Here is a 23,196-nt window from a genome sequence, read left to right on the forward strand (position 1 = left end):
TCTCCCTTTCTGTCTCTGCCCCTCCCCAGCTTGTGTGCATGTTCTCTCTCTCTCAAAATAAATAAATACACTTAAAAAAATAATAAAGATGAGGTAACTGAGGCTCAGAAAGGGCACGGGTTTGCCCAAGGTCACCTGGATGGCAAGGGGTGAAGTTGGACGCAAGTCAAGGCACTGCTGGCTTTTGCACAAGGGCTTTTTATGTTGAACTTATTAATCATTTGTTTGCTTGGTCGGTTGGAACCAAGAACACTTTGGGCAGTATGATGAAGTCCAGGGACCCCTTCTCAGAATACCCATCTTAAATTCATAAATGAAATGCATACGGTTACAAAAGACACTGATGATACTGACAACTGTCAAAATACGTGCACATCCGAGATGCAGTCGTGTCTGTGTTTCTCGGTGATGGATTTAATGATGAGACCTGGGGCCGCTTGAATACCGACATAATTCTGAAACACTATGAGCACAGCAGTCCCCGGAGAGAACCGGATAGCAAATGCTCTGTGACTTCTGTTGTGGAAGACACATGTTAAGACCGGGGCACTGAGGATAGTACTGGGGTTTATTGCCTACATTCATAATTGAAAGATATGCTGATTTCAGTGAGTAAAGATGCGGTGTTTTCCCCCATCCAAGCTTAGGGACCGCTTCGCCTCCCAAGTCCCATCCTTGGCGGGGGTGTCTGTGGCCACCGGGTTAGGGTGCCTGCTTCCTGTAATTCGTGTCGTTTATACTGTTCGAGGAACATTTGAAAGGCTTTTTCTGTGAAAGTTGCTACCTGGGCACCATGGAGTGGAGGAAGTTATGGAGGCAGAGATGACGGGACAGGGGAAGGCATGAAGCTCGGGTACCTGCTGCTGGGAGCCAGGCATTTGATGTCCCGTATGTCATTTGAGCTCCACCTAAGCATAGGAGGAAAGGGAAGTGCAGAGAGGTTAAGAAACGTGCCCAAGGTGTCATGGCTTATAAATTGCCAAGCCCTGTGCCACCCCGAGCTGCTAAGGCAGATCGAGCCCTGAGGGCACGCCTCCCCCATCACACGTGGAGGTCAATGTGTGAGTCTTTATGGAGAGGGCCGGGTGATTACGAAAGCCTGCACTCAAGGAGGAAAATTGTTCACTTTTGCTTATTTTGTAGCCAAAAGCTGGGTCTCTTGGATCGGGTTCGCCTTTCTAATCCTCGTGGTAGCAATACTAAAGGAAAGCTATTTACCCCTCTGAATGTAGATGCCATAGAAGAAAGTCCTCCTAAAGAACCAAAGCCTGTTGGCTTAAACAATAAAGAACGCTTCCGCACCGCCTTCCGCATGAAAGCCTACGCTTTCTGGCAGAGCTCTGAAGGTGAGGCCTGTCTTCTCCCTCACTCTGTCTCCTCCACTTCTCCCTTTGCCATGCCCGCCCCTTCCTCACCTCCCTCCCTCTCCGGTTGAATACTGTCCAGTCTGCAGAGCAGCCCGTCTCCACCCTTCCTGAACCAACTTCTTGCTTTATCTCATTCATGTCCGCTGGGCTGGGGGCGCCTGTAATACATCCCCACACTTCAGGGAGCAGGGGGGTCCCAAGGTAGCTATTCTCTGTGCCAGGATCCCCACATTCGTCTGCACAGACCCCTCCAGGGAGCCTTGGGGCTTACTGCCATAGTTCCAAAGCGTAGCCACATTGAGGTGCATTGCCATGGAGGTCAATTTGAAGGACATAGGGGGCCAGGTGCAGAGTGATCTGGAGACCCAGGGGCCTCAGCACCCCAAGGGGTGGGAAGAGGTAATAGAAATGAGCCCAGTAGGCGGCAGTGGGAACAATACCTCGGTGTGTCCCTTGTGCTTATGACAAGGGAGGATAAGCAGTGCTCAGAAAGTGACCCCACAAGGTCTCAAGGGTAGTGACTGAATCTGGACTCAGGTGTGTCTGATCGTAACCCCCATGAGGATGCCCTCTACTGCTTCTGAGAAGTCACTCAGGTCCACAGAACTCACGTCACCGCCTTCCTGGCCTTCTCCCCAGTCAACAGTCCTGAACGCGGGCATCTCTGACTCCTGTCTGGAGCATAGGAGATGCCACGAAGGCCTGAATGGCATCACAACTGGAGAACACCACGTGGTTTCACAAAGTGGGGGCAAGGACTCTGGCGGGTGAGCTTAGAAGGCTCTGACTGAATGGGGTCCCCAAGCCTTTCTAAGCGCCGTGGCCTGCTGGTTGATATGTGTGTCTCCCTCCCAGATGCTGGGACAGGTGATCCCATGGCAGAAGACAGGGCTTACGGGAATGACTTCCTCATCGAAGAGATGATCCCCACCCTGAAGGCCGCCATCCGAGCCGTCAGGTGAGGCCCCTTCCTCCCCACAGTGGGCCTCCCCAAGCCCCAATTCAATTCCCACAGGATACTGGCTTTGGGAAGGTGTGTGGGAACTTGAGTAACTCCTGAATCAGGTCCAAGAGTATGTCAGTACTCCAAGGGAGATGCTGCTGGAAGAAAAATGATCCCTACAGCAGCAAGGCATCCTGGGTAACTCTTGCTCAGGCTCCTGACGGTATTTCTAATTGTCATGCTTTTTGTCTGGCTTTGGCCAGGTCTAGGAGAGGGGGAAGGGCATGTTGACATGGAGTTTTCTTCCTTTATAGGCTTGTTACCCAAAATAGCTTTTCTTATCTCTCTTCATCCATTAATATTTTCAACAAAATAGTCAATTATAGGATTTGTGTGTGTGTGTGTGTGTGTGTGTGTGTGTATCAGACGAGACTATAATCTACCCTGGCCAGTGTTTGTTTTGCTTCAGAATTCCAGAAGAAAATTTAAAAAAAAAATGCTTACTTACGGAAAACTTTGATCAGCATATGGGCTTACAAACAGTCTACAATGGTGGCTGTGAATTCTAGAAACTAAGTTGGATTCTCCAAGAATTAGTTGGGATATTTTCAGCCAGAGTCCTAGCCCAGTAGATCAGGGAAGCACAATAGTGTCACAATATGTGAACCTCGGCAAAGCCGTTGACCTGTCATCTCATGACACCCCGTGTGCAATGTGACAGAAATACAGCTGGACAAAAGCACAGCTACCTAGATTCATAACTGGTTGAATGATCTTATTCAAAGAAAACCAGTGAATGAATCTGTGTCAACCAGGAGAGAGGTCTCTGCTGGGATGGTCCACGGTCTGGCTTCTACCCTGTTCTTTTTAGAATTTTTATCGATGCCTTAGTTCAGGCATTGGCCAACTTTTTCTGTAAAGAGGAAGATAGTGGGGCGGCTGGCTGGCTCAGTCAGTTGAGTGTCCGACTTCAGCTCAGGTCATGATCTCACAGTTCACGGGTTCGAGCCCGCGTTGGGCTCTGTGCTGACGGCTCAGAGCTTGGAGCCTGCTTTGGATTCTGTGTCTCCCTCTCTCCCTGCCCCTCTCATGCTCTGTCTCTCTCTCTCAAAAATAAATAAACATTAATGTTTTTTTTTAAAAAAGAGGAAGATAGTAAATATTTTAGGCTTCGTGGGTCACAGGTCTGACCCTGTTGCAAGTACTCAGCTCTGACTTCGTAACACAGATGCAGCCATTTACCGTACATATGTGAATGGAGGTGGCTGTGTTCCAACATAACGTTACTTTCAAACACAGGCAGTAGGGCAGATTTGGCCTTCGAGCCACCCCCTGCTGACCGAGCTGTGTAAAGGGCAGGCTTATCAAATGACACCTAGTTGGAAAGGACAGCACGTAAACTGGATGGCAGAATCAATATGCCAAAATAGTGTTGAGAGGCTGCCGTGGACTATAACAAACAAGGAACTCTGAAGGCCCTGCGGAAAGAGATCTGCGCAAGTAGGTGGGGGGTGGGGGGGCGGGGCCTGGGGTAGGCCGTGTTTCTTAGCCCCGGCCTACAATTAGGGGTGTTAACGGACGCCGTGCTCGGTGGGGGTTGACCCCGTGATGGGGTTTTCAAGAAACATTAGCCATCTGGGGTGCCTTTATTGGTTCCCAGGATTATAGAGATGAGGGTTTAGCGTCTATGAGTTTCAGGTGCCCCACTTTACTGAGAAAACCTGAGAACAGAAGCTAGTTTCTCTTTTCTAGGCGCTCACAAGCCAAATAATTAAAGAGGCTGTTGAGGAAGAAATTTGTCAGCTGTCCTCAAATAGAAGGCAGTGTGTCACAGTGATTAAGAGCATGACACTTGTCAGCATACAAACCTCGGTTTGAGAACAGCTCTGACATTATTAGCCAGATGGCCCTGGGAGGATGCTGGAGCTCTCTGGACCACAGCCGTACCATCTACGAGTTGATCTATTAGCAGATGGTTCGTAACATACTTAGCTCAGTGTCTGCCCTATAGTGCATGCCCAGTAAATGTTAGCTCTTATTGTTACTATGATTTTATTGTTATTCAGATGATTGAAGGGAGGTAATCATGAAGACAAGAGACACTAGTCAGCCTCATTCTGGGTGGTTTGAAGGGAACCGGGACCATGAGTTGGAACTTCCCACCATCAAGTCATTTTCTCTTTGGTTCTTTTCTCTCCCTGCCCCTGAGTTTGTTAGACTTGAATTATAGTTTCCTTCTCTCTCTACTCATGAAGCACAAATGTCTCTACCTCACCTTGCAGAATTCTACAATTCCGTCTCTATAAAAAAAAATTCAAGGAGACTTTGAGGCCTTACGACGTGAAGGATGTGATTGAGCAGTATTCTGCAGGACATCTCGACATGCTTTCCAGGATCAAGTACCTTCAGACAAGGTAAGACAGTGGCATCTGGAGGAATGATGCTCTCTTGACCACTAAGGATTCAAAGCCAGATGAGCCTAAACCTTAGGGTGAAAGGCCCTCAGAAATGATCCAGAATGCCGGGGAGAAAGTTTAAGAACAAAAACGTTCATCAAGCACTGTGTACGTCAAGGCCGACAAGCACCAAACAGGCCGTGAAGAAGCTCCATGACATTGACCTTGGCCAAGGTCAACACCCCAATCGGTCCTGGTGGAGAGAAGGCGTATGTCTGGCTAGCCCCTGACTATTATACTTTGGATGTTGCCAACAAGATTGAGATGATATCAATTTGCCCAATTCTAAATACAAATTTTTCACTATATTGAAAATGTTTGAGTGTTATTTCTAAGAGTGAAAATATGGAAACACATCAATGCCCAAGTAATAATTGCCACCATTTTTGTTGAGCACCCACACCTATGTGCCTAATCCTTTGTAACCTCATAAGGTATTGCATTGTGGGTGTCCTTTTACTGATGACAGAACCAAAGCTCAAAGGGCAATGGAGTTACCCAAGATTAATCAGTGGCAGAGCTGGAAGTCACACGAGATCCAACTGGCTACACAACTCCTGTTCTGTCTGACACACCACACTCCACTTCCCCAATTATATAAAAGTACCGATTAAGAAAAAAATGGTGTCTGCTCTCATTAAAAAGTTATGCAACCATCAAATGACATTTAGAAAATGTATAGGACGAGATTAAAAACTTATGTCCTCTTTGAATATATATATGCACAATATGATTACGAATAATAGTCGGACATATATACATATGCTTAAGTATATACAAATGGTTATGTTGATATATATTCTCTGCATCGATCTCATGACACTAATAATATATACGTACAATATGATTACAAAAACACATGCACATACATTTACTCAGAAATATATACATGTACTCCCCATAGGGAACCTACAGAAAAGGACTACGTCTTCCGCCAAAGGATTACAGTGGCTGTACCGAGAGAAAGAGTCCATATGTGATTTTTTTTCCAGTTTTTAAATTTATCAAATCTTTAATGAATTGTAAAAATATTCTTTTAATAAGAAAAACCATTTTATTTGTGTGTGTGTGTTTCCTAATGTTAGTTAACGTAGATGTTACAGTAACAATAATATGTTAATATTTTTTACAACTTCAGTCAATATTCACGTACGTTGTTTATTTTATTTTATTTTAATTTTTTAATTTTATTTAAATCCAAGTTAGTTAAAATATAGTGTAATAATGATTTCGGGATAGAATTTAGTGAAAACCGTTTTAAAAAACTGAAGGACAATATGATGTCAAGACATAGAACTGACATCATGAAACCAAAGCCCTGTGGGAGGCTCGCTCCCTGGCCTTTGCAAGATTTCCAGTGGACACAAGTCCAGTCCTGCCGGCACCTTGGGTTTCTCATCTGAATAATGTTTCTCTGCCGTAGTGTCCTGCAGAATTAACAGGACCATCAGATTGAATGAGTTGGAAGTTAACGATGATGTTGGGTTGGAGGAACGCTGATCTGTGACCTTGCTTAATCCATACCTGGGACATCGACCGTGACTTCCTAGCATAGTGGCGGGCACACAGTCAGTGCTCAATGCCTGCTTCATGAATAGATTTGCGAATGAGTTCTGAGCCTAACATGCTGCTATTTCTGCAAATATGGCTCCCTAAGAGATGGAGGGAGCCTGACATCTAGGACAACACCAGATCAAAATACTGGCCCGTCTTTTTATTTTCTTTTAATGTTTATTTTTGAGAGAGAGAGAGAGAGAGAGAGCATGGGAGGGGTAAAGAGAGAGGGAAACAGAGGATACGAAACAGGCTCTGAGCTGTCAGCAGAGAGCCCAGTGTAGGGCTCAGACTCAAGGACCATGGGATCATGACCTGAGCCAAAGTGGGTCGCTTAACCGACTGAGCCACCCAGGAGCCCCAGAAATATTGGCCCATCTTAATGCACGCAGTGTAGACCTTCACACTGCTGTTGCTTTCAGTATTTATTAGGCACAAGTATTCCAAAGAGTCATGGCTGGAGGTTGACCACCTGGGTAGCCAACTGCATATCCCCAGCCATGCTGATATGTGACCAGAGAGAAAAGAAGGGTGATTGAGTACATGGTCGTGTCAGCGGAGGAGTGCGTGGCCTTTGTGGTCCTGGGCCTGTGATGAACCTTCGAGGTCGCTCCCACACCCGTTCCAGTCCCACAGGGCAGTGGGGGGATTTGTCTCCATTTGTGTTCACAGTGAAATGGATGGGGAGCCGGTGCCTCACGCAGAAATGGAAGTGAGGTGCAGGGCGGGTGTGAATCTGTCCCTCCAATGGCCAGGAAGCCTGCAGGACAGCAGAGATGTGCACGACTGAACACGAAGCCTAGGGTTTGTCAAGAAAACTCGCTAGTCAGATGTTTGAGGAAAGAATGAAAGACCTGGAAGACCAGGCAGGCTTGTAGCACACGTTTCCTATAGGAGCTAACAGGATGTGACCCTCACCCTCTCTCTGTGGTTGAGCTGCCTGTCTCCCCTGGGATGGGGAGATACCCTCATATCGCTGGACCAAATAATAATAATAATAGTAATAATATACGGAAGTTAAAAATTCTCTCTGTCCTTTGCTCCCGCTTTCTCCCTCTTCCCCTACCCGCCCCCTTTCCTTTCTCTTGTATATTTCAAACCTTGCCTGACTAAAGAGAGAATAGAAGCAGTTGTTCTCCTGTCTTTACCTGTAATGCTCTTTGTAATGTAATCCCCTCCTTGTGTGTCTCTTCCAGAATAGACATGATTTTCACCCCTGGACCTCCGTCTACCCCAAAACACAAGAAGTCTCAGAGAGGGGCAGCATTCACCTACCCATCCCAGCAATCTCCCAGGTGGGGCGCGGAGACGTGGACTGACCAGCGGCGTGGCCCATCCCCATCCCCAAATCTCAGCTCGCTCCCTTCATGGTTGGGTGGGGTGGCCATTCCCCTCAGGAAAGTGAAGAAAAGAGCTTGAAGCCTCTTCTGTCCGGCTTGTGGCCATTTGTGAGGTTTCTGTAACAAAAGACTGCCCGCCCCTTTTCCCAGACCACATGGGGGACACTCCCTTCCACAGTTAATGAAAATGAACATAATAATGTCTGTGTTATAAAATAAGATGAGGCCTGTGAGTTTATCGGAATGGAAAGAATAGCTCATGTGGGCAGAGTTGAGGTGTTCTTGCTCCGGTCGGCCTTTGGCTTTGCCTACATAGTCGGCCCTGTGTTGACCGATCCCAGTCCCAGAGAAGGAGATCAGATGTGCGGGCTCTCGCCACATCATCGCGGGCTGAGCGTGCCCGTCAGCAGGGAAGTTCTGCTCGTCCCACACAAAGTGTTTGGAAATGTTCCTTGCACAGGTCCCGAGGAACCGGGAGCAGTCCCGTCGGAAGGCCAACGCCCGAATGTACACCTTCTTTACTCCCAGAGGGCTTCAAAGCAGGGAACATAAATGAGTGAAGGGAGTCAGGCTTAAGAGCTCACACACACCTTATAACAACCAGGCTCCTTATTAGAAACGAAGCGAGAGTGTAAGAGTGATGATGGAAGGCATCTGACCTTCAGCCTCAGTCCTGGGGATAGAATAAGGGAGTGTGGGCCCTGACGACGTGGAGGGCACTTGCCGTCACCAAAGGAGGTCATTGTCACTCCAATCTGCTGTGCTAATGTTAGGAATCAATATCCTCTGTTTCCGGATAGTCTAATTTGTCAGGAAGAGCCCACTATCCAGATGTCATGTGACCTTTCTTATTTTTGAAATGGCTGAAATGTCTTAAAACTTTTTGAGCCAAGGAAAACACTAGTGGGCTAGAATTAGCACGTGGGCCCCGAGTTTCTGACGTCTGCTTTAATTCAAGACCACTCAGCCAGAGACAGGCCAGGGACGTAGCAGAAGTGAGTAGCCTATGAGAGAGAAAACCAGCTACCTACAAAGTGCCTGATGCAATGGTTTTGAGCAACAGCCGGGCTCCCTGAAGATTCTCTTCTACATAGATCGTAACCCACACCGGCATGGAACCCGTCTGAGGCACATCTCAACCCCTTCTCCGCCAGCATCCATTCTTGCATCGTTCTCCAGATTCAGCATCTGTAACAGAGGAGATATGGATACCCACTGCATAGGATTTCAGAGAGTGAACAGCCCCACCCCACCCACCCTACCCCACACCCCTTGGAGTAGAAGCTCTCCGCCATAGTCCAACGCTAAAAGCCAAAGAAAAGACTATACTTTAAAGGCACTGAACCCTCAAGGCTCAGTTAGCTGATGTATTAACTTTGACCCAAAGCCTCCTAAGACAGCTTCATATTTGGCTTCAGATAATTGCTGCCGAGAAAGTAAGACACCAGTGCTGCAGGCAGGAAAATGCTAGCCTTTCTTGACTCACATGTGCCTCCAGAGTTGAGTGGGCCTCTTCCAGACTGCATCAGCATGAGCATGGGAACGATAGCTCCCAGGACCATGGCCTGCTCTGCTGAGATAGCCTGGCAAAGCAAAGACAGATACAACAATCTTACAGACTCGTTGGCTCTTTCCTAGGAACGAACCATACGTAGCCAGAACGTCCACATCAGAAATCGAAGACCAAAGCATGATGGGGAAGTTTGTGAAAGTTGAAAGACAGGTAGGTCTTTCCTTTTCCTTACCAAAAAAGAAAGCATATAAAATTTATTTTCAAATGTCATTTTTTTCTTCCATCGGGAGATACGATGGTTGAGTGTCTGGATATCTACCGTTGAGAAGAAGGGTGTAGAAATTAAATCGTGATTTGGCACTTACTGGCTCGGTGTCACATGCAAGTTCATTGTGCCGAGCTTCAGTTTCCTCACCTGTAAAATGGGGATTCTAACACCTCATAAGGTTGCTATGAGGATTGAATGAGTTGGTACACGCGAATTACGTAGACGAGTGGCCGACGTATGATAGACACTCAGCAAATATCGCTGCTGTTCCCACGTGCCTCACGGTGCTCCCTTAAGAAATGATAGTTCCCTTCCCCACATGTCCTGGGTCCCTAATCCTTCCCTCAGAGTCCGGGTCAGTGTGTGGTCCCTGCGAGGAGGCCTGGAGCAGGGCGGGCTGTGGGTGGGTTCGGTCAGGGCAGAAAGAAAAGCCACTCACGCCCAGCTCACCTCTCATTTCCGCAGCACAGGGCTTATATTAGAGCGTAGTCCATTCAAGTGCACATCAGATAAATGGCAGTGTCAATTCCCGCTAGGGTCCCCACCAACCTTCTTATTTTATTCATCACCCCAAATTGGATCTGCTCAAGAGAGGCAAGAGGAAACTTGAATGATTATTCCTTCCTGGCATTTCAAGAATATCATTTTTCATTTAAAGATTTTAATTTATAATCTCAGCTCTCCCATATATCGCCTCTGTGACCTTTGACAAGCTACTTCCTCTCTCGGGGCCTCTGTTTCCTCACCTGTAGAAGAGAGGTAATCCCAGTCTTAGGGATTGTGGTGAAACCCCTCCGAGGGTTGTGGTGAAATGAGATGAGTTAACAAGTCTAACGGGCACCAAGCAGATCAGGTACCTACTAACTGCTCTGAGTCTTAGTTGCCAGGAAGGCTTGGATGCCGTCTCAACCCCTACCTGGTTCCATGCTTCCTGGGGGGGTCGTGAGTCGTCGGGGAGAGAACGTCACCCGTGCCTACACACACATGCGCATGGGACACACACAAAGGCAGAGCCGGTTCCCAGTTTTGCGGGTAGGAGCAGATACAGCTTACCTCAGGGTGGCTCGCGTGCCAAGGCCCCTGCGTGGACCCTCAGCTCTGGGGGGCACAGCCCTTGCTACTGACTGCCCTCGTATCTTTGTTAACACCGCACGGAGGAAGAACGGACACTCAAACCCACATGCTTCTGTCGAAGCGAATGTTTGCAAATCAAGAACTCCCTCTCCTTGACCCCACGGTCAGCAGCAAGGCCACCTGCTCCTCGGGTAAAACTTGTCCTCGGGTCACTTCTCTGGTTCCAGCCTTCCCTTCCCAGAAAGCCCCCGTCAGGTGGGTTCTAGGTTAGCGGTAATGGCTGCTCGGGGCTCAGAGTCAGGAAGCGCGAAATAATTAGCTGTGGTTAAGATTATGATTCGCAGGAACCCTCTCGCTTTCCAAAAAGTAGACGCCGTGGTTATTTCCTCCCGCCTGGTAACGGGTCCCCCCACAGCCCTGCAAAGGCAGTGATTCCCAGGTCCGTGTATTTTTCAGGTTCATGACATGGGAAAGAAACTGGACTTCCTCGTGGATATGCACATGCAGCACATGGAAAGGCTGCAGGTGCACGTCACGGAGTACTACCCGACCAAGGGCACCTCCTCACCGGCCGACGTGGAGAAGATGGAGAACAACCGAGATTCTGATTTGAAAACCATCATCTGCAACTATTCGGAGACGGGCCCCCCCGAGGCCCCCTACAGCTTCCACCAGGTGCCCATTGACAAAGTCGGCCCCTACGGGTTTTTTGCCCATGACCCAGTGACCCTTCCCCGAGGAGGACCCAGTTCGGGAAAGGTCCAGGCGACGCTTTCCTCCTCAGCAACGACGTATGCAAAAAGGCCCACCGTCCTGCCTGTCTTGACTCTTCTCGACTCCCGAGTGAGCTATCACTCCCAGGCTGAACTGCATGGCCCCTGCTCGGACCGGGTCTCCCCTCGGCAGAGACGGAGCATCACGCGGGACAGTGACACGCCCCTGTCCCTGATGTCGGTCAACCACGAGGAGCTGGAGAGGTCTCCGAGTGGCTTCAGCATCTCCCAAGACAGAGACGATTACGTGTTTGGCCCCAACGGGGGGTCGAGCTGGATGAGGGAGAAACGTTACCTCGCCGAGGGTGAGACAGACACGGACACGGACCCCTTCACACCCAGTGGCTCCCTGCCTCTGTCATCCACAGGGGACGGGATTTCTGATTCCGTATGGACCCCTCCCAACAAGCCCATTTAAAAGGGGTCAGGGGCTGCGTCCTCCTTGTAATGTAGACACACGTTGTATGGCTCACTTGCTCTCACAGCCGACACTTAGCAGTGAGACCACCAGTGGCTGCGTAAAACACATGCATGTGTGCGGCGGCCTCCCACCGGGCAGGGCCTTCTTCCTCCCCAGGTCACCACAGTGAAGCCGCTTCCTTTTCAGCATGGTTTGCATGACTTTACAATATATAAATGGTACCGCTAATCTCTTCTAGGATACACATTTATCTGCTGTTCTTACTTTAAATCATGATTGGACCAGTACGGGGAGAAATTGTCGACGAGCCGTGCTACTTGTCCGTTTGGGTTTTGGTTTGGTAAGCGGGGAATGTAGTTTAAGTTATTTCTCGAACCACTGCCCCTTTGTGTAAAACAGTTCGGTAATTAACTGTTTTCTACGGCAAGCAACTAGTTTGCTCAGCAAAAATGCATTGCGTGTCAATGAGGTGGCCAACTGAGCTAAAACGCTAGGAAAGGAACAAGGCAGTCATCGCCTATCCAAAAGCAAGAATTTTAAGAATTACCTGATTAAGGAAAACCTAGCAAAACCATCTCAAAGCTCTCAAAGGGACCTCACCTGGTCTGCCATTGTCTGGTATCATGCCTCGGTTTCCTCATCTGTGGTAATCCCAAGTGTAGCATTTCAAGTGAGTTACGAATTGACGGGGAGAAAATACACACACACATACACACTCACACGCAAGTTCAAATTGTGTCCAATTTATGTAGCCAAAGATAATGAAATGTATCAGAAGTAGGGTGCCCCTCTGGGCAGGAGCTAAGTTCAGTGCCTTCAAAATGAGGTTTCAACTCCCATGCCTCCCCCTGATACTTGTACAAAATATCCATCTCAGATGAAAATTAGAAACCAGAAATTATCTGGTCCAAGTTCTCCTTTGTAAAAATGAGAAACCTTTGACTCCTGTAGAGACAAGCCGGGGTCGGTCCCTCGTCCCCTGGAGATCCGGGACTCCAAGCCCAGTCAGCTGACTCGTTCCATGCCCTGGTCTCCTCCTTTCACACCACTCTGCCCTTTATGCGATGGGATCTAGAAATTGTGCCAAGATACCTGTCCTCCCTGTCGTGTGGCAGGCGCCTACAACACAATTTTCCCGGCAAGAGGGGGCTGTTTGCTTTTATTGCAAAATGTGCTTGCCTGACGCGTTGCATTTCGGATCCAGAAACACACACACACACACACACACACACACACACACACACACTACAAGTAAGCTTCAACATTTGCTAATATGCAAAAGGGCAAAATTTTCAGAATCATCCAACTCTACTCCTCCAGATTTTTTAAACCACACGTAGCCGTAAGATTAGCCAAAGTGCGAACAGAGCCCCTGAGAGCACGGCCCTCGTGGATGAGTATTCCATATTAAGCACAAGCCCTCCTGTGGCCTCTTACGAGATGTCACTACTCTCTGAAACACTTTGATGGAGAAAGGTTTCTGTTAGGCTTGGGCGGGGTCAGCTAAATGACTAGGCCACAGTATCACTGTCTCGGTGTTATCCCACATCTAAGCGCTGGTTGTGGGTGGTTACCATGGTGACCATCAAGCGGATCAAAAGGGCCTAACCATCTACATGCATATTCCACTGTGGCAGATACCTGGTTGATGGTTTCATCGTGACCTGATGCAGGACTCTTGTACTGTGTTAGAAGGCAGAACTAGTTTCTCAGAGATGGGCTCCTTTCGACCCCCATGTCAACAGCTACTGTGCAAAAGGCTCAGAGTACAATAATAATGAAGGTTTGGTCCCTGACGTTAGCAGGGCACAACCAAAGCCTGCAGTCTTTGGCCCAGGGCAGGCATTGTCAGGGGTAGGTGACATTTACATGGAGTATCTCACAGAGAGGTATTGACGTTGAGGTCTGAGGTGGGAAAGACACAGGAATGAACACACACTTCGGATATGAACCTCCTCCCCTATGGTGCGCCATTTGACCTTCTAACAATCTGAAGGGCAAAGGGAATGGGACACATGCATGAAAGTGCCATTGGAGTTAATGACCTAAGAAACCCAATGCCCCTTCCTTAGGGTTTGGTTCTTGCTTCTGACCTTCCTGGAATCTTTTACTACAAATGATTGAGCTTCTATCATCTAACACATTACTATGGTTTTCTTTATGTACATGAGTTATTTGAAACAAACAAAAAAACTGAAGAATGAATCAAAGCCTCCACATAGGCACCAATTATTTTTACCTACCTTATGAATATTCTTGCAGAAGCGACTGGCCTCAGTACCTTATAAATACATGCATTCGCCAGGAACTCAATGGAGTCCTCAGCAGGATAAGTGAAACTTTCTCATCCTCAAGCTAAAAATAGTTACCATGGATCCAAAGTCAGAGGACCGCCTTGGGTTCTTTTAAAAACCTACAAAGGATAAGAGCTTGTATTATCTCTTAAACCACAGGAGGACAGCCTAGCTTCCCCTGCTGGATCATAAGGCCAGGATGACAGAGATTGGATTTGTGTCAATTATCATCATGTCTCCAACATGTAGTAAGCTGTCATTATCAGTGTAGACGAAGACAAAACACATTTTTCATGAATGACTAAATGGTAAGACTTTTTAAAAGCTATTCTTTCCCATCTAAAAAAAAAAAAAAATGATCTTCTGGAATTTGCTGCTTGGATATCCCTTAAAAAAAAAAAAAAAAAAAGTCATCCCAGAAAAGCAAGCCAAATCTGTTGAAGTTATCTGCTCACGAACAACATCATCATCATGGCTGGCATTGATGAAGCAGAAATTCAAGGTGTAGAGTTGAACTTAAGTTATGGGGAGAAACAACGTGTGCTTCCACAAAGATCTTTTTGTCAGACAAAAGAACAGCATGATGGAAAAATCCAACAGAACAGGCTAATAATGTGGCCCAAGATTATTCTACTTCAGATTTATCAGTGGTCCCGAAGCTTGCAGGAAAACTGCAATCGTTTTAGCAGAATACCATGAAATTGTGACAAATTAATTCCATTATAAAAACTGGGAATTATTTCCTCGAGTGGAACCATAATCCCATTATAGGTGTTCAGTCTCTCTGTGTCACACTATGATATATGAACACTTCAAGAGGTCATTTTTTAGCAGAATCAAAATGAATGAGATCAATCTATCTTCCAAATGTTAGGTGAGAGGTGATCCTGTCAGGCTGAGAAGAAAGCAGTTGAGATCAAGTGTGCGTTTTGACCATCAAACACCAGCACACAAGCAAACACGAAAAGTTTAAGAAAAAAAATTGTGAGAGGCAAAGGAAAAAAAACCCATCAAACTGAGAAAGTTCTATTCACTGACTATTCTTTTTCTGGGGACTAAGAGCTTGGACTTCTTAGATATAACATGGATATAACAAAGCTTTAGTTTCAATGAAAACATCTAGAAAACACCAAGATATACAATAGTTCAAAATGAGCTAATTAGTCAGCAGTGAATGCATTATGCCTTGCCATCTTTGTGCAAGGCAGTTCCTAGACACTATAATAAGATATACTCAAATTTGCAAGACCATTCTCCTAAATCCATGCCACTCTACCAAGAATGTAATAAAAACATTCATTTGTTTACCCATTTACAAGATTTACTAAGCACCGCCGTCTGCTAGGCACTGTGCAACATACTGGAAATTCAGAGTTAAGAAAACCACAGTTCTTGCCACCGAAGAGCTAGGAATCTGGTGGCCTCAAATATTGGAGGTCCCTACAAATTATGTCTACTAGGAATGGAAAGTATCTGATTTTATCCCCGAAGACATCTGCATAGATAGGAACACTTCCTCACATGGAATTGGTGGGAGATTGAGCATGGAGGAAAGTAAAAGCACGAATTCTCCATCAAAATGATAATGATACCATCAGTTCAGGGAAGACTGAGTGGCTGAACTTTGAGTTTGGGTTCAATGCACTGGGCTTTATAGCTCCAGATAAACTATGTACAAAAGAAGTTCTAGACTATCTGAGAACGTTCTTGGGAAAAAAACTAGCTTTCTCCTCTCCAGATCCCTACAATGATTGAGTCCAGGCAAGAAGCTGGGCTACCTCCATTTCATTATGTTGACCAAGAGAGACTTGTGGTACTAGCCAAGACATATATTTCAAGAGAAAAGTGTCACTCTGCCAGTGGGACTCTGCTAATCAAATTCTCCTGAAGTGAGAGAAGAAATTTGTTCAGTGGTCTAAGTTGACTTCACTTTGGGCAGTACTGACAAGCATATCCCCAGCTTCTCCCAGAAGGTGCCACGTAGCTGGCCTTTGTTTTCTGTGAATATGCTTCCAAGGCACATAGGACCATATGGATTTCCTTTGCTTTCTGAACCCCAGGCATCCTTAGGAATTTGCCTCGTATCCTCACTTGTCCTTGGAGGCTTGCTTATTTGAAGATGAACTTTTTCAAAGAGTAGAAGTCCTTTCTTGGCATCCAAATCACCCAAAGTTTTTATGTTACTGATATTACACTACTCAAAACTGAGCTAAGAGTTCCCTAAATAAAGCAGCAGATACCACTTCTCTGATGCCCAGATTAGAACATGTTAAGAACCAGGCTATCTCTATAGCTTTCATGGCTTGGGAAACCAGCAGTGGAAATCTCAAAGAGATATAAAGGATCTAGAGACGACCTGGATGAAAATTTGAATCTCAGGACACTCAAAAGTGTTTGACTTTCCTGGTCTGTTTTGACGTTCAAATGAGACAATCGAGATATATATATATTTAAAGCCCCTAGTACAGTGATGGCTGGGGACTCTTACACATGTCCTTTTTTTAATACTGTAAATGGACGCCATTGCCTCAGTCTTTGGTATTATTTATGATTTCTAAATTTACCCCAAGAAATCCTTTTTAGAAAAAGAGTGGTGGAGATACAATCCCGATTCAGGCACTTTTGCAATGGCTTTTTTTCTTTTCTTTTTTTTTTTAAGTACATCTCTATCAATGAAATGAGGAAGGACAGGAATGTTGGAATGAAGGTGGCAGGACTGTTGGGTTGCGGTTGATTGGGTTGTGGCCGTTCCCTTGGACACACAATACCACCTCTTGGACCATTCTCCCAAAGGATGATCTCTAGGAGGCAATGCCAAGTAGCAGGGATAATTAAATATGAAGGAACTAGTGTCTGCAATGAGGAAAGTTAACCAAGCCATGATGTCGGTCAGACAGCACCCTAGCAATGAATGGAGAACTTCCAGAGGAAAGGGTTCAAGCTCGCTCAAACTCGCCCTGGGGGGATTTGTTCCCAACCTCTAACAACCTCAACTTTGTTATCCCCATAGGAAAAGTGTGACCAGTAGGTTGCTTTATTATAATAGATGCAGGGAGATACAATTTCATAGATTCTTGATGCTCAGAGCAAGAAGAGTCCTTGATCATCAAGAACAACCACTTCTCTGCTCAGATCAGGAAGTAGAGGCTCAGAGTAAAGGGAGTCACACTAGTCACTCTGTGTCTGAGTAAGTGATTGGGCAGCAGAGTGAATCAAGAACCCAGGTCTCCTAACTCCTGGTCCAGATATCAGAGATCAGATACGGATGGTAAGTAACAACTGAGAAGAAAACATTACAGGTGGGCCCAGAAGATGAATGAGAACTTCCTGGCCCACTCCGGAAACTGCTAAACCAGATGCATTGATTGGAACTCATTCCTGTCTCTGGAATATGATTGATCTCATGCCTTGAAAGATGACAACGTTTCTTCTCCCAAGATCCTGCTGACTCTCAGGAGGCCTGGCAAAACCCACGGCTGCTGTGGGCAGTTGAGAAAAGGGATAAAGAACAGCCTCATGGCCATGCAAGCACTCTCCTTCACTTCTCTGGCCTCGACAACTCTGTCCCTTCCTTGTCCTGCTAAGCCTGGACTGGTTCTATTCTTTGGCCCCCTCCCCTGGACTCATTCAGCTCCAGAGCCATCACCCAGGTTGTATCCTCATCCAGAAGCCAATTTAGCAGGATTCTTCCTTGGGAAAAAAAAAAATCTGTGTTTTTGATTTTAGGAAATGGGATGTGATTTCTTTGGGGATCAGTATGACCCCAAGTCATTAGTTCTACTAAGGTATCCCTTTGCAGTGGGATCTCTGTCTCCTGCTTTGTCTCAGAACATGCCCATGTTGGCCGGATCACAACTGGCACTCTAGGGTTGTCACTAAAAGTTGCAAAGAAGCAGACAGGATCCAACTTAAGACACCTTATGTTTGTGTAACTGGGAAATTATTTTAGAAAGTAAACAGGCCTCTGTTGGCTCAAATGAGGATTAACATAGTTGGTTTCCACTTATGTAGTGCTTGGGATAGATTTGCCAGAATTTGGTAGGCCTCCCGATAGCCCTTGCTAGACCCCGTAAATAGACGTCCAGGTCTCCTGAGTCAGACTGAACCAGAAATTTCTAAGACAAAGTCAGAATGATGGCAGTAATTTTAGACTGTCATTCTACCTGTCTTCTTAGCCTCTAAATAGCCCTGTTCTGTGGTTTAAATAAGTTTCAAGGGGAAATAAGTCAAAAATGGGCTCTATGTAAGAATAACCTGAGTGTGACTTATAATTAAGCAGTCAAAAGCCTGGCCTAATGCTTAGGAATATCTTTGTAATTCCTCTTATATTTGTCAAATGGACTATAATCTGATGCCTAAGAGGAGTGAAAAATGGGAATGTGTTTTCTTCCAGTGTTCCGTTCTCTCCTTCTGCCCACAAGACGAGTCAAGGAAAGGGAGAGAAACTTACCCAGACTGTCTCTCTGAGTTGCATGTGATGTGATGGTCTCTCTCTTGACTTCTGCGGTCCTCACCACAACCCCACGTAGGGTTGTTGTCTCCCTCGTATAGTCGAGAGAACTGAGGCTGGGGGCAGGGGGTGGGGGGGGATACGTTGCCAAAAGTCACTCATTATAGAAGTGCTGGGTTTGTAACCAAAGCTTATGTACCTTCAAAATTCATGTCTCCCCCTACTGAATCTCCTACATCAATGGAAATGCTCCCACATCATGCCCTGTGGTCCCCTACCAAGACTTGCCCTCCTATATCCAGTTGACTTTGTAGTAAAACAATCAGACCCATTGATTCCCTGGATAGAGTAGTGATCCCTGTGTCAGCTGCTCCACTTGGCTGTTCAGTGGGTCCTGCCTATTCCTTTGAGTGGGCTCACAATCGAGCTGCTAGTGGCAGAAAATAATGCCACATTAATTCTTCACCTCGTTCATGGTGGAATCCATTAGTTCTTAGAGCTTGGTGTGGCTGCAGGTAATCCCACAAATGCCCCTTATTCTCTGCCCCCAAGCATCTCCTGTCATTGTTTTATCCAAACAAATTCAAATGTCCTTCCTGCCTCTGGTCTTTTATCTCTAGGCTATACCTTTATTTCAGGGCTTTGAAATCCTGCAGAACAGGTGAGTCTGCAAAAACATTCTTTGGGAGGCCAAACGCTCAGAACAGTTGTGTTTCTCTTCCTCAATATTCAAAAGATCACAGGTCCTGGTGGAAGTCAACCTGATCTGATAATTGGGCCCCTGCCCTCCTCTGAATACTTTTTCAGGTGAAGAGGGAGCAGCTCCACCCTCCACATTCCTTGAGGGTTAAGAATTCATGTGCGAGAACAACCTCCAAGATTGGTGGCAGCCAATTTTCAAGTGTCAGAGATTTTGCTGTTGGGGACACGAGGCAGGCTCTGCCCCATCTCAAAAGTCACCTTAGCAAGATGGGTCCACTTCATCAGATTTGTCAATCATTTCCTGTTTTAAAGAGAAAAATGCTCTCTACGTTGCTTTCAGTGGGATATGGCTTTTCTTCCTTTTTTTTTTTTTTTTTTTTCTTTCTAACATAGCAGTGATGGAAAACACAAATCTCTGCAGAGTAGATCGAGACTTCCAATGACATGAATCCATTGTATTTGATTTTGGATTGTATTTTCTTTAACCCCCTTTAATGGCATAAAATTCTGGTGCCTTGCTCCCTGAATTTGTCTCCATGCTACAAGTAGGCTTTCTTCACATTCTGGCTTACACGGGAACACAACTATTCCACAAGTGGCCTTTAGTGCTCTTTATAATATGATTTCCTGTAATTTTTAAACTGTATGTGTAATTTCTATTCTGGCTCTGGCCAATATTTGAACAACTTTAATCGGTTGATTTCCATATATATTATGCAAACACTTCTTACCTGATTTTTTATGTTCTATCTTAAAACAGATACTGCACCACTTATTAATAAATAGACATTTCAATGGTCATGGGACAGAGTGTTATTTGCCTCATTGGCAACATGGAGTGACAACAGTCTGTTGTCGGTTGTGGGAAGGGGGGTAAAAGAGGAGACATGAGCATATCTGTAAATGTGAGGAAAGAAACAATTGAGAGGGAGAGAATAAAGACTCAAGAAAGAAACTATGATGGAGGCAAGAGTGATGTGGATTACTCTTGGACCCATAACATGTGAATCACACTCCCCAGAAACGACCACTATACGAAGGCTGGAGGTACAGCGTTTCGTAAAATATTATCCCACCTTCACAGTTTTTAGACCTGATCGCTCCCACTTTATAGATGAGGAACTCAAAGCTCAGAAACATAAAGAGACCTGGTCAAGGTCAGACCCCAAGAAGTGGAACATTAGGAATAAGTCATAAGTGGAATAAGTCACAATTAGAGCCCAGGACCACCCACCCCCAAGCGTTGTGCTACTTCCTTTGTAGAGGCTTCACCTCCTACCCCATGTGGGAGGAAGAACAAATGGATGGCTGAGAGAGACTGTGAGTGAGGTGGGAGGAAGTCAGGAAAGCACACATCAGTTTGCCTCTCTCTATTGTCAGTAAGTAGGAAGGGAAGTTTTCTCACAAGAATAGAGTTGGAGTGGGGAACCCTGGGGGGTTACTGAACCTTTTGATGCCTAAGTTCATCATCTGGAAAGTGGGAAGTTTGAACTGATATCTATAGAGAACTCAGCAAGGGAGATAGCACATAACAAATGTTCAATGAGTGACAGTCAAAAGCTGTACCCACATACCAGGTTGCCTGAATTTGGGTTTCCAGAAGAATAGAGACAAGATGGTGGGTTCAGGGAGTTTATTTGGAAAGTGATCCCAGGAAACACCACTGAGAGAGTGGGGAGAGTGTAAAAGGGAGGGAGAAAAGCCAATAAAGGAAAAACTAATCCTTCAGGTAACTGGGCTCAATTCTATCAGGAACCCCATAAGAACCATGTGAAATGTACCAAAGGATTATTCCACCTTGAGACAGGAATCTGGGGCGTTCATCCACTGACTCCCATTCTTCCTTGGTTGAGGGTTGCCCCGGGGGTGTTAAATCTCCTACTCGTTCAGGTTTCCCTGTGCTACAGCTGAGCAAGCTCCAAAATGCCAAAGCTCTAAGGCAGTAGAGCGGAGAGACACGGCCAGTGGAGATGTCAGCATGTTGCAACCTGTCTACCACAACTACGAGTGAACTCAGAGGTGGGCAGAGGGGACACCAGGTGGGGTGACAGAAGCACCTGGTACATAAGCCCACTTGAAAACACTACATACACAAAGGTAAGGTCGACTGCCACAATTTAGTCTGTAAGCCAAAGGACAAATTTGACCCACACTGGACAAGCCGGTCATGGCGCCCATGACCATGATCCATTGTTAAAATGGTGCCTGTAGCCTCCAGGAACCAGGGTAGGTAGCCGCTCTTCTGCTAGAAGGTCATCGTGCTGCAAAGTCCACATCAGTCATCAGAAATGCCTGTGGCTGACTTTGTAGTTATGAGAAGAGTATCCACTCTACAGCAATATATTTCCCTCCCAGCAAAGTTTACCCACCTCTGGCAACTGTATGACAGAGAAAGAGCATGAAAATGATATCCCTGAGAAAGTCTCTTTCCATCTGCACAAATGGAGCAGCAGCCCATTCATAGCCCACTATCCCAGATACTCCTGGGACCCAGTGGCTCCCGCTCCCTGAAGTCGTGTAAGGTGTCTCCCCTGAGAAAAGTCCAATTGTCCTTGTATCCTGCCTCCACGTCAGTTTATCTTCTAGTCCTGGGCAGATCAGTGTCAGACCAGTGGAGAGCAAGGGAGTCAGCAGAACAAAGAGGAGTGAGAAATGAAATAAGAGAGGCAAAAGGCAGGTCATGAATGGCCTCGTGGGCCATTATAAAGGGCATTTGCTTTCATACGGAGTCAGATGAGAAGTCCCTGCAGGACTTTGAGTAAAGCGGTGACTAGACCTGATTTATGCCCAATTCTCTGGGCACTATATTGAGAACCCACTAACAGTAGCAGGAGCAGAAGCAGGGAGATTAATCAGAAGCCACACTGCATTAGCAATAATCCAGGTGAGAGCTCAGTTTTGCAATAAGGGGCACGTTTTGCAATAAGGGCATGAATTTGACTTTTTACCTGTTAAATTTGAGATGCATGTGGGGCATCTAGTGGAAATCCTTTGTACGTAGTTGAGTGTGTAGTTAAGGAGATCCTTTGAGGTTGGGTCGGCGTCTCTATCATCTATCAATTGGTCAATTCAACAACATGTAGATAACATGAGACAAGATGACATCCCCAAGGGAGCAAGCACAGAGAGGAAAAAGAAGACGCCCAAGGACTGGGCCGTGCAACATCCAGAGGTCGGGGAGGTGAGGGGGGTCCAGCAAAGGAGGCTGAGCAGGACTTGAGCTAGAAGAAAACCAGGAAGGTGTGGTGCTAGGGAGGCCAAGTGCAGACCTGGTCCCGAAGAGCAGGGTCGAGTGGTGGCCCCAGGTGCTACCGAGAAGCTGAGTAACAAGAGGAGTTGGCGGTGTGGAGGTCACAGTGACCCTGACAAGGTCAGTCCTGCTGAGATGCTGGTCTGATACCTGATTGGAGGGGCCTTGAGAGGGAGGAGAGGAGGGGGGCCCTGGAGTAGAGAGGGCCCATGGTGCCCATTTTAGGTGCACGGTTCCGTGTGTCCAGTACTTTCACAGTGTTGTGCAGCCATCACCCCATCCGTCTCCGGAACACTCACATCTTGTAAAACGGAAACTCTGTCCCCATCAAACAGGTGCTCCCCACGCCCCTTCCCCCAGTTCTGACAACCACCGACAACCACCATTCTACTTTCTGTCTCCATGATCTTGACTAATCTAGGGACCTCGTGTAAGTACAACCATACAGCATTTGTCTTTTTTGTACTGTGTTTTTAAGATTCTGAAAATGAGGCTCAAAGAGGCTAAGCAATTTACCACAGCCACACAGCTAGCAAATCACAGAAGCAGGACCAGGGCTGTGGCTTTTTTTCTCACCCAGAAGTGTTATTATGGTTAGCACAACAGGTATGTCTCCCGGGGATCAACGAAATGCACAGAAATGCATTCTTTCTAGGACGGTAATGGTAAGAATTATCAAATGTCCGCTAAGAACCAGGTACTGTAAGCTCTTGCTTTGTGACCATTCGGTCATGATAACCCTCTGCAGAGGCCACTGTTGTGATCTCCATTTCACCGTGAGATGACATGAT

At 46.4% G+C, this 23,196-nt stretch overlaps 1 protein-coding gene across 1 annotated transcript in view; it reads left to right on the forward strand.

Moving 5' to 3' along the window:
- Positions 1–19,956, forward strand: part of KCNQ3 (potassium voltage-gated channel subfamily Q member 3) — a 319,083-nt gene extending 299,127 nt beyond the window's left edge. The window contains exons 10-15 of the mRNA XM_045453655.1: positions 1,144–1,346; positions 2,223–2,325; positions 4,593–4,724; positions 7,517–7,615; positions 9,299–9,383; positions 10,972–19,956. Of these exons, the coding sequence (XP_045309611.1) occupies positions 1,144–1,346; positions 2,223–2,325; positions 4,593–4,724; positions 7,517–7,615; positions 9,299–9,383; positions 10,972–11,706 (1,357 nt within the window). The 3' untranslated portion in view covers positions 11,707–19,956. The remainder of the gene's footprint in view (positions 1–1,143; positions 1,347–2,222; positions 2,326–4,592; positions 4,725–7,516; positions 7,616–9,298; positions 9,384–10,971) is intronic.
- The last annotated feature ends 3,240 nt before the right edge of the window (positions 19,957–23,196 follow it).

The sequence above is a fragment of the Leopardus geoffroyi genome, chromosome C3, assembly GCF_018350155.1.
Source record: "Leopardus geoffroyi isolate Oge1 chromosome C3, O.geoffroyi_Oge1_pat1.0, whole genome shotgun sequence".
NCBI lineage: Eukaryota > Metazoa > Chordata > Mammalia > Carnivora > Felidae > Leopardus > Leopardus geoffroyi.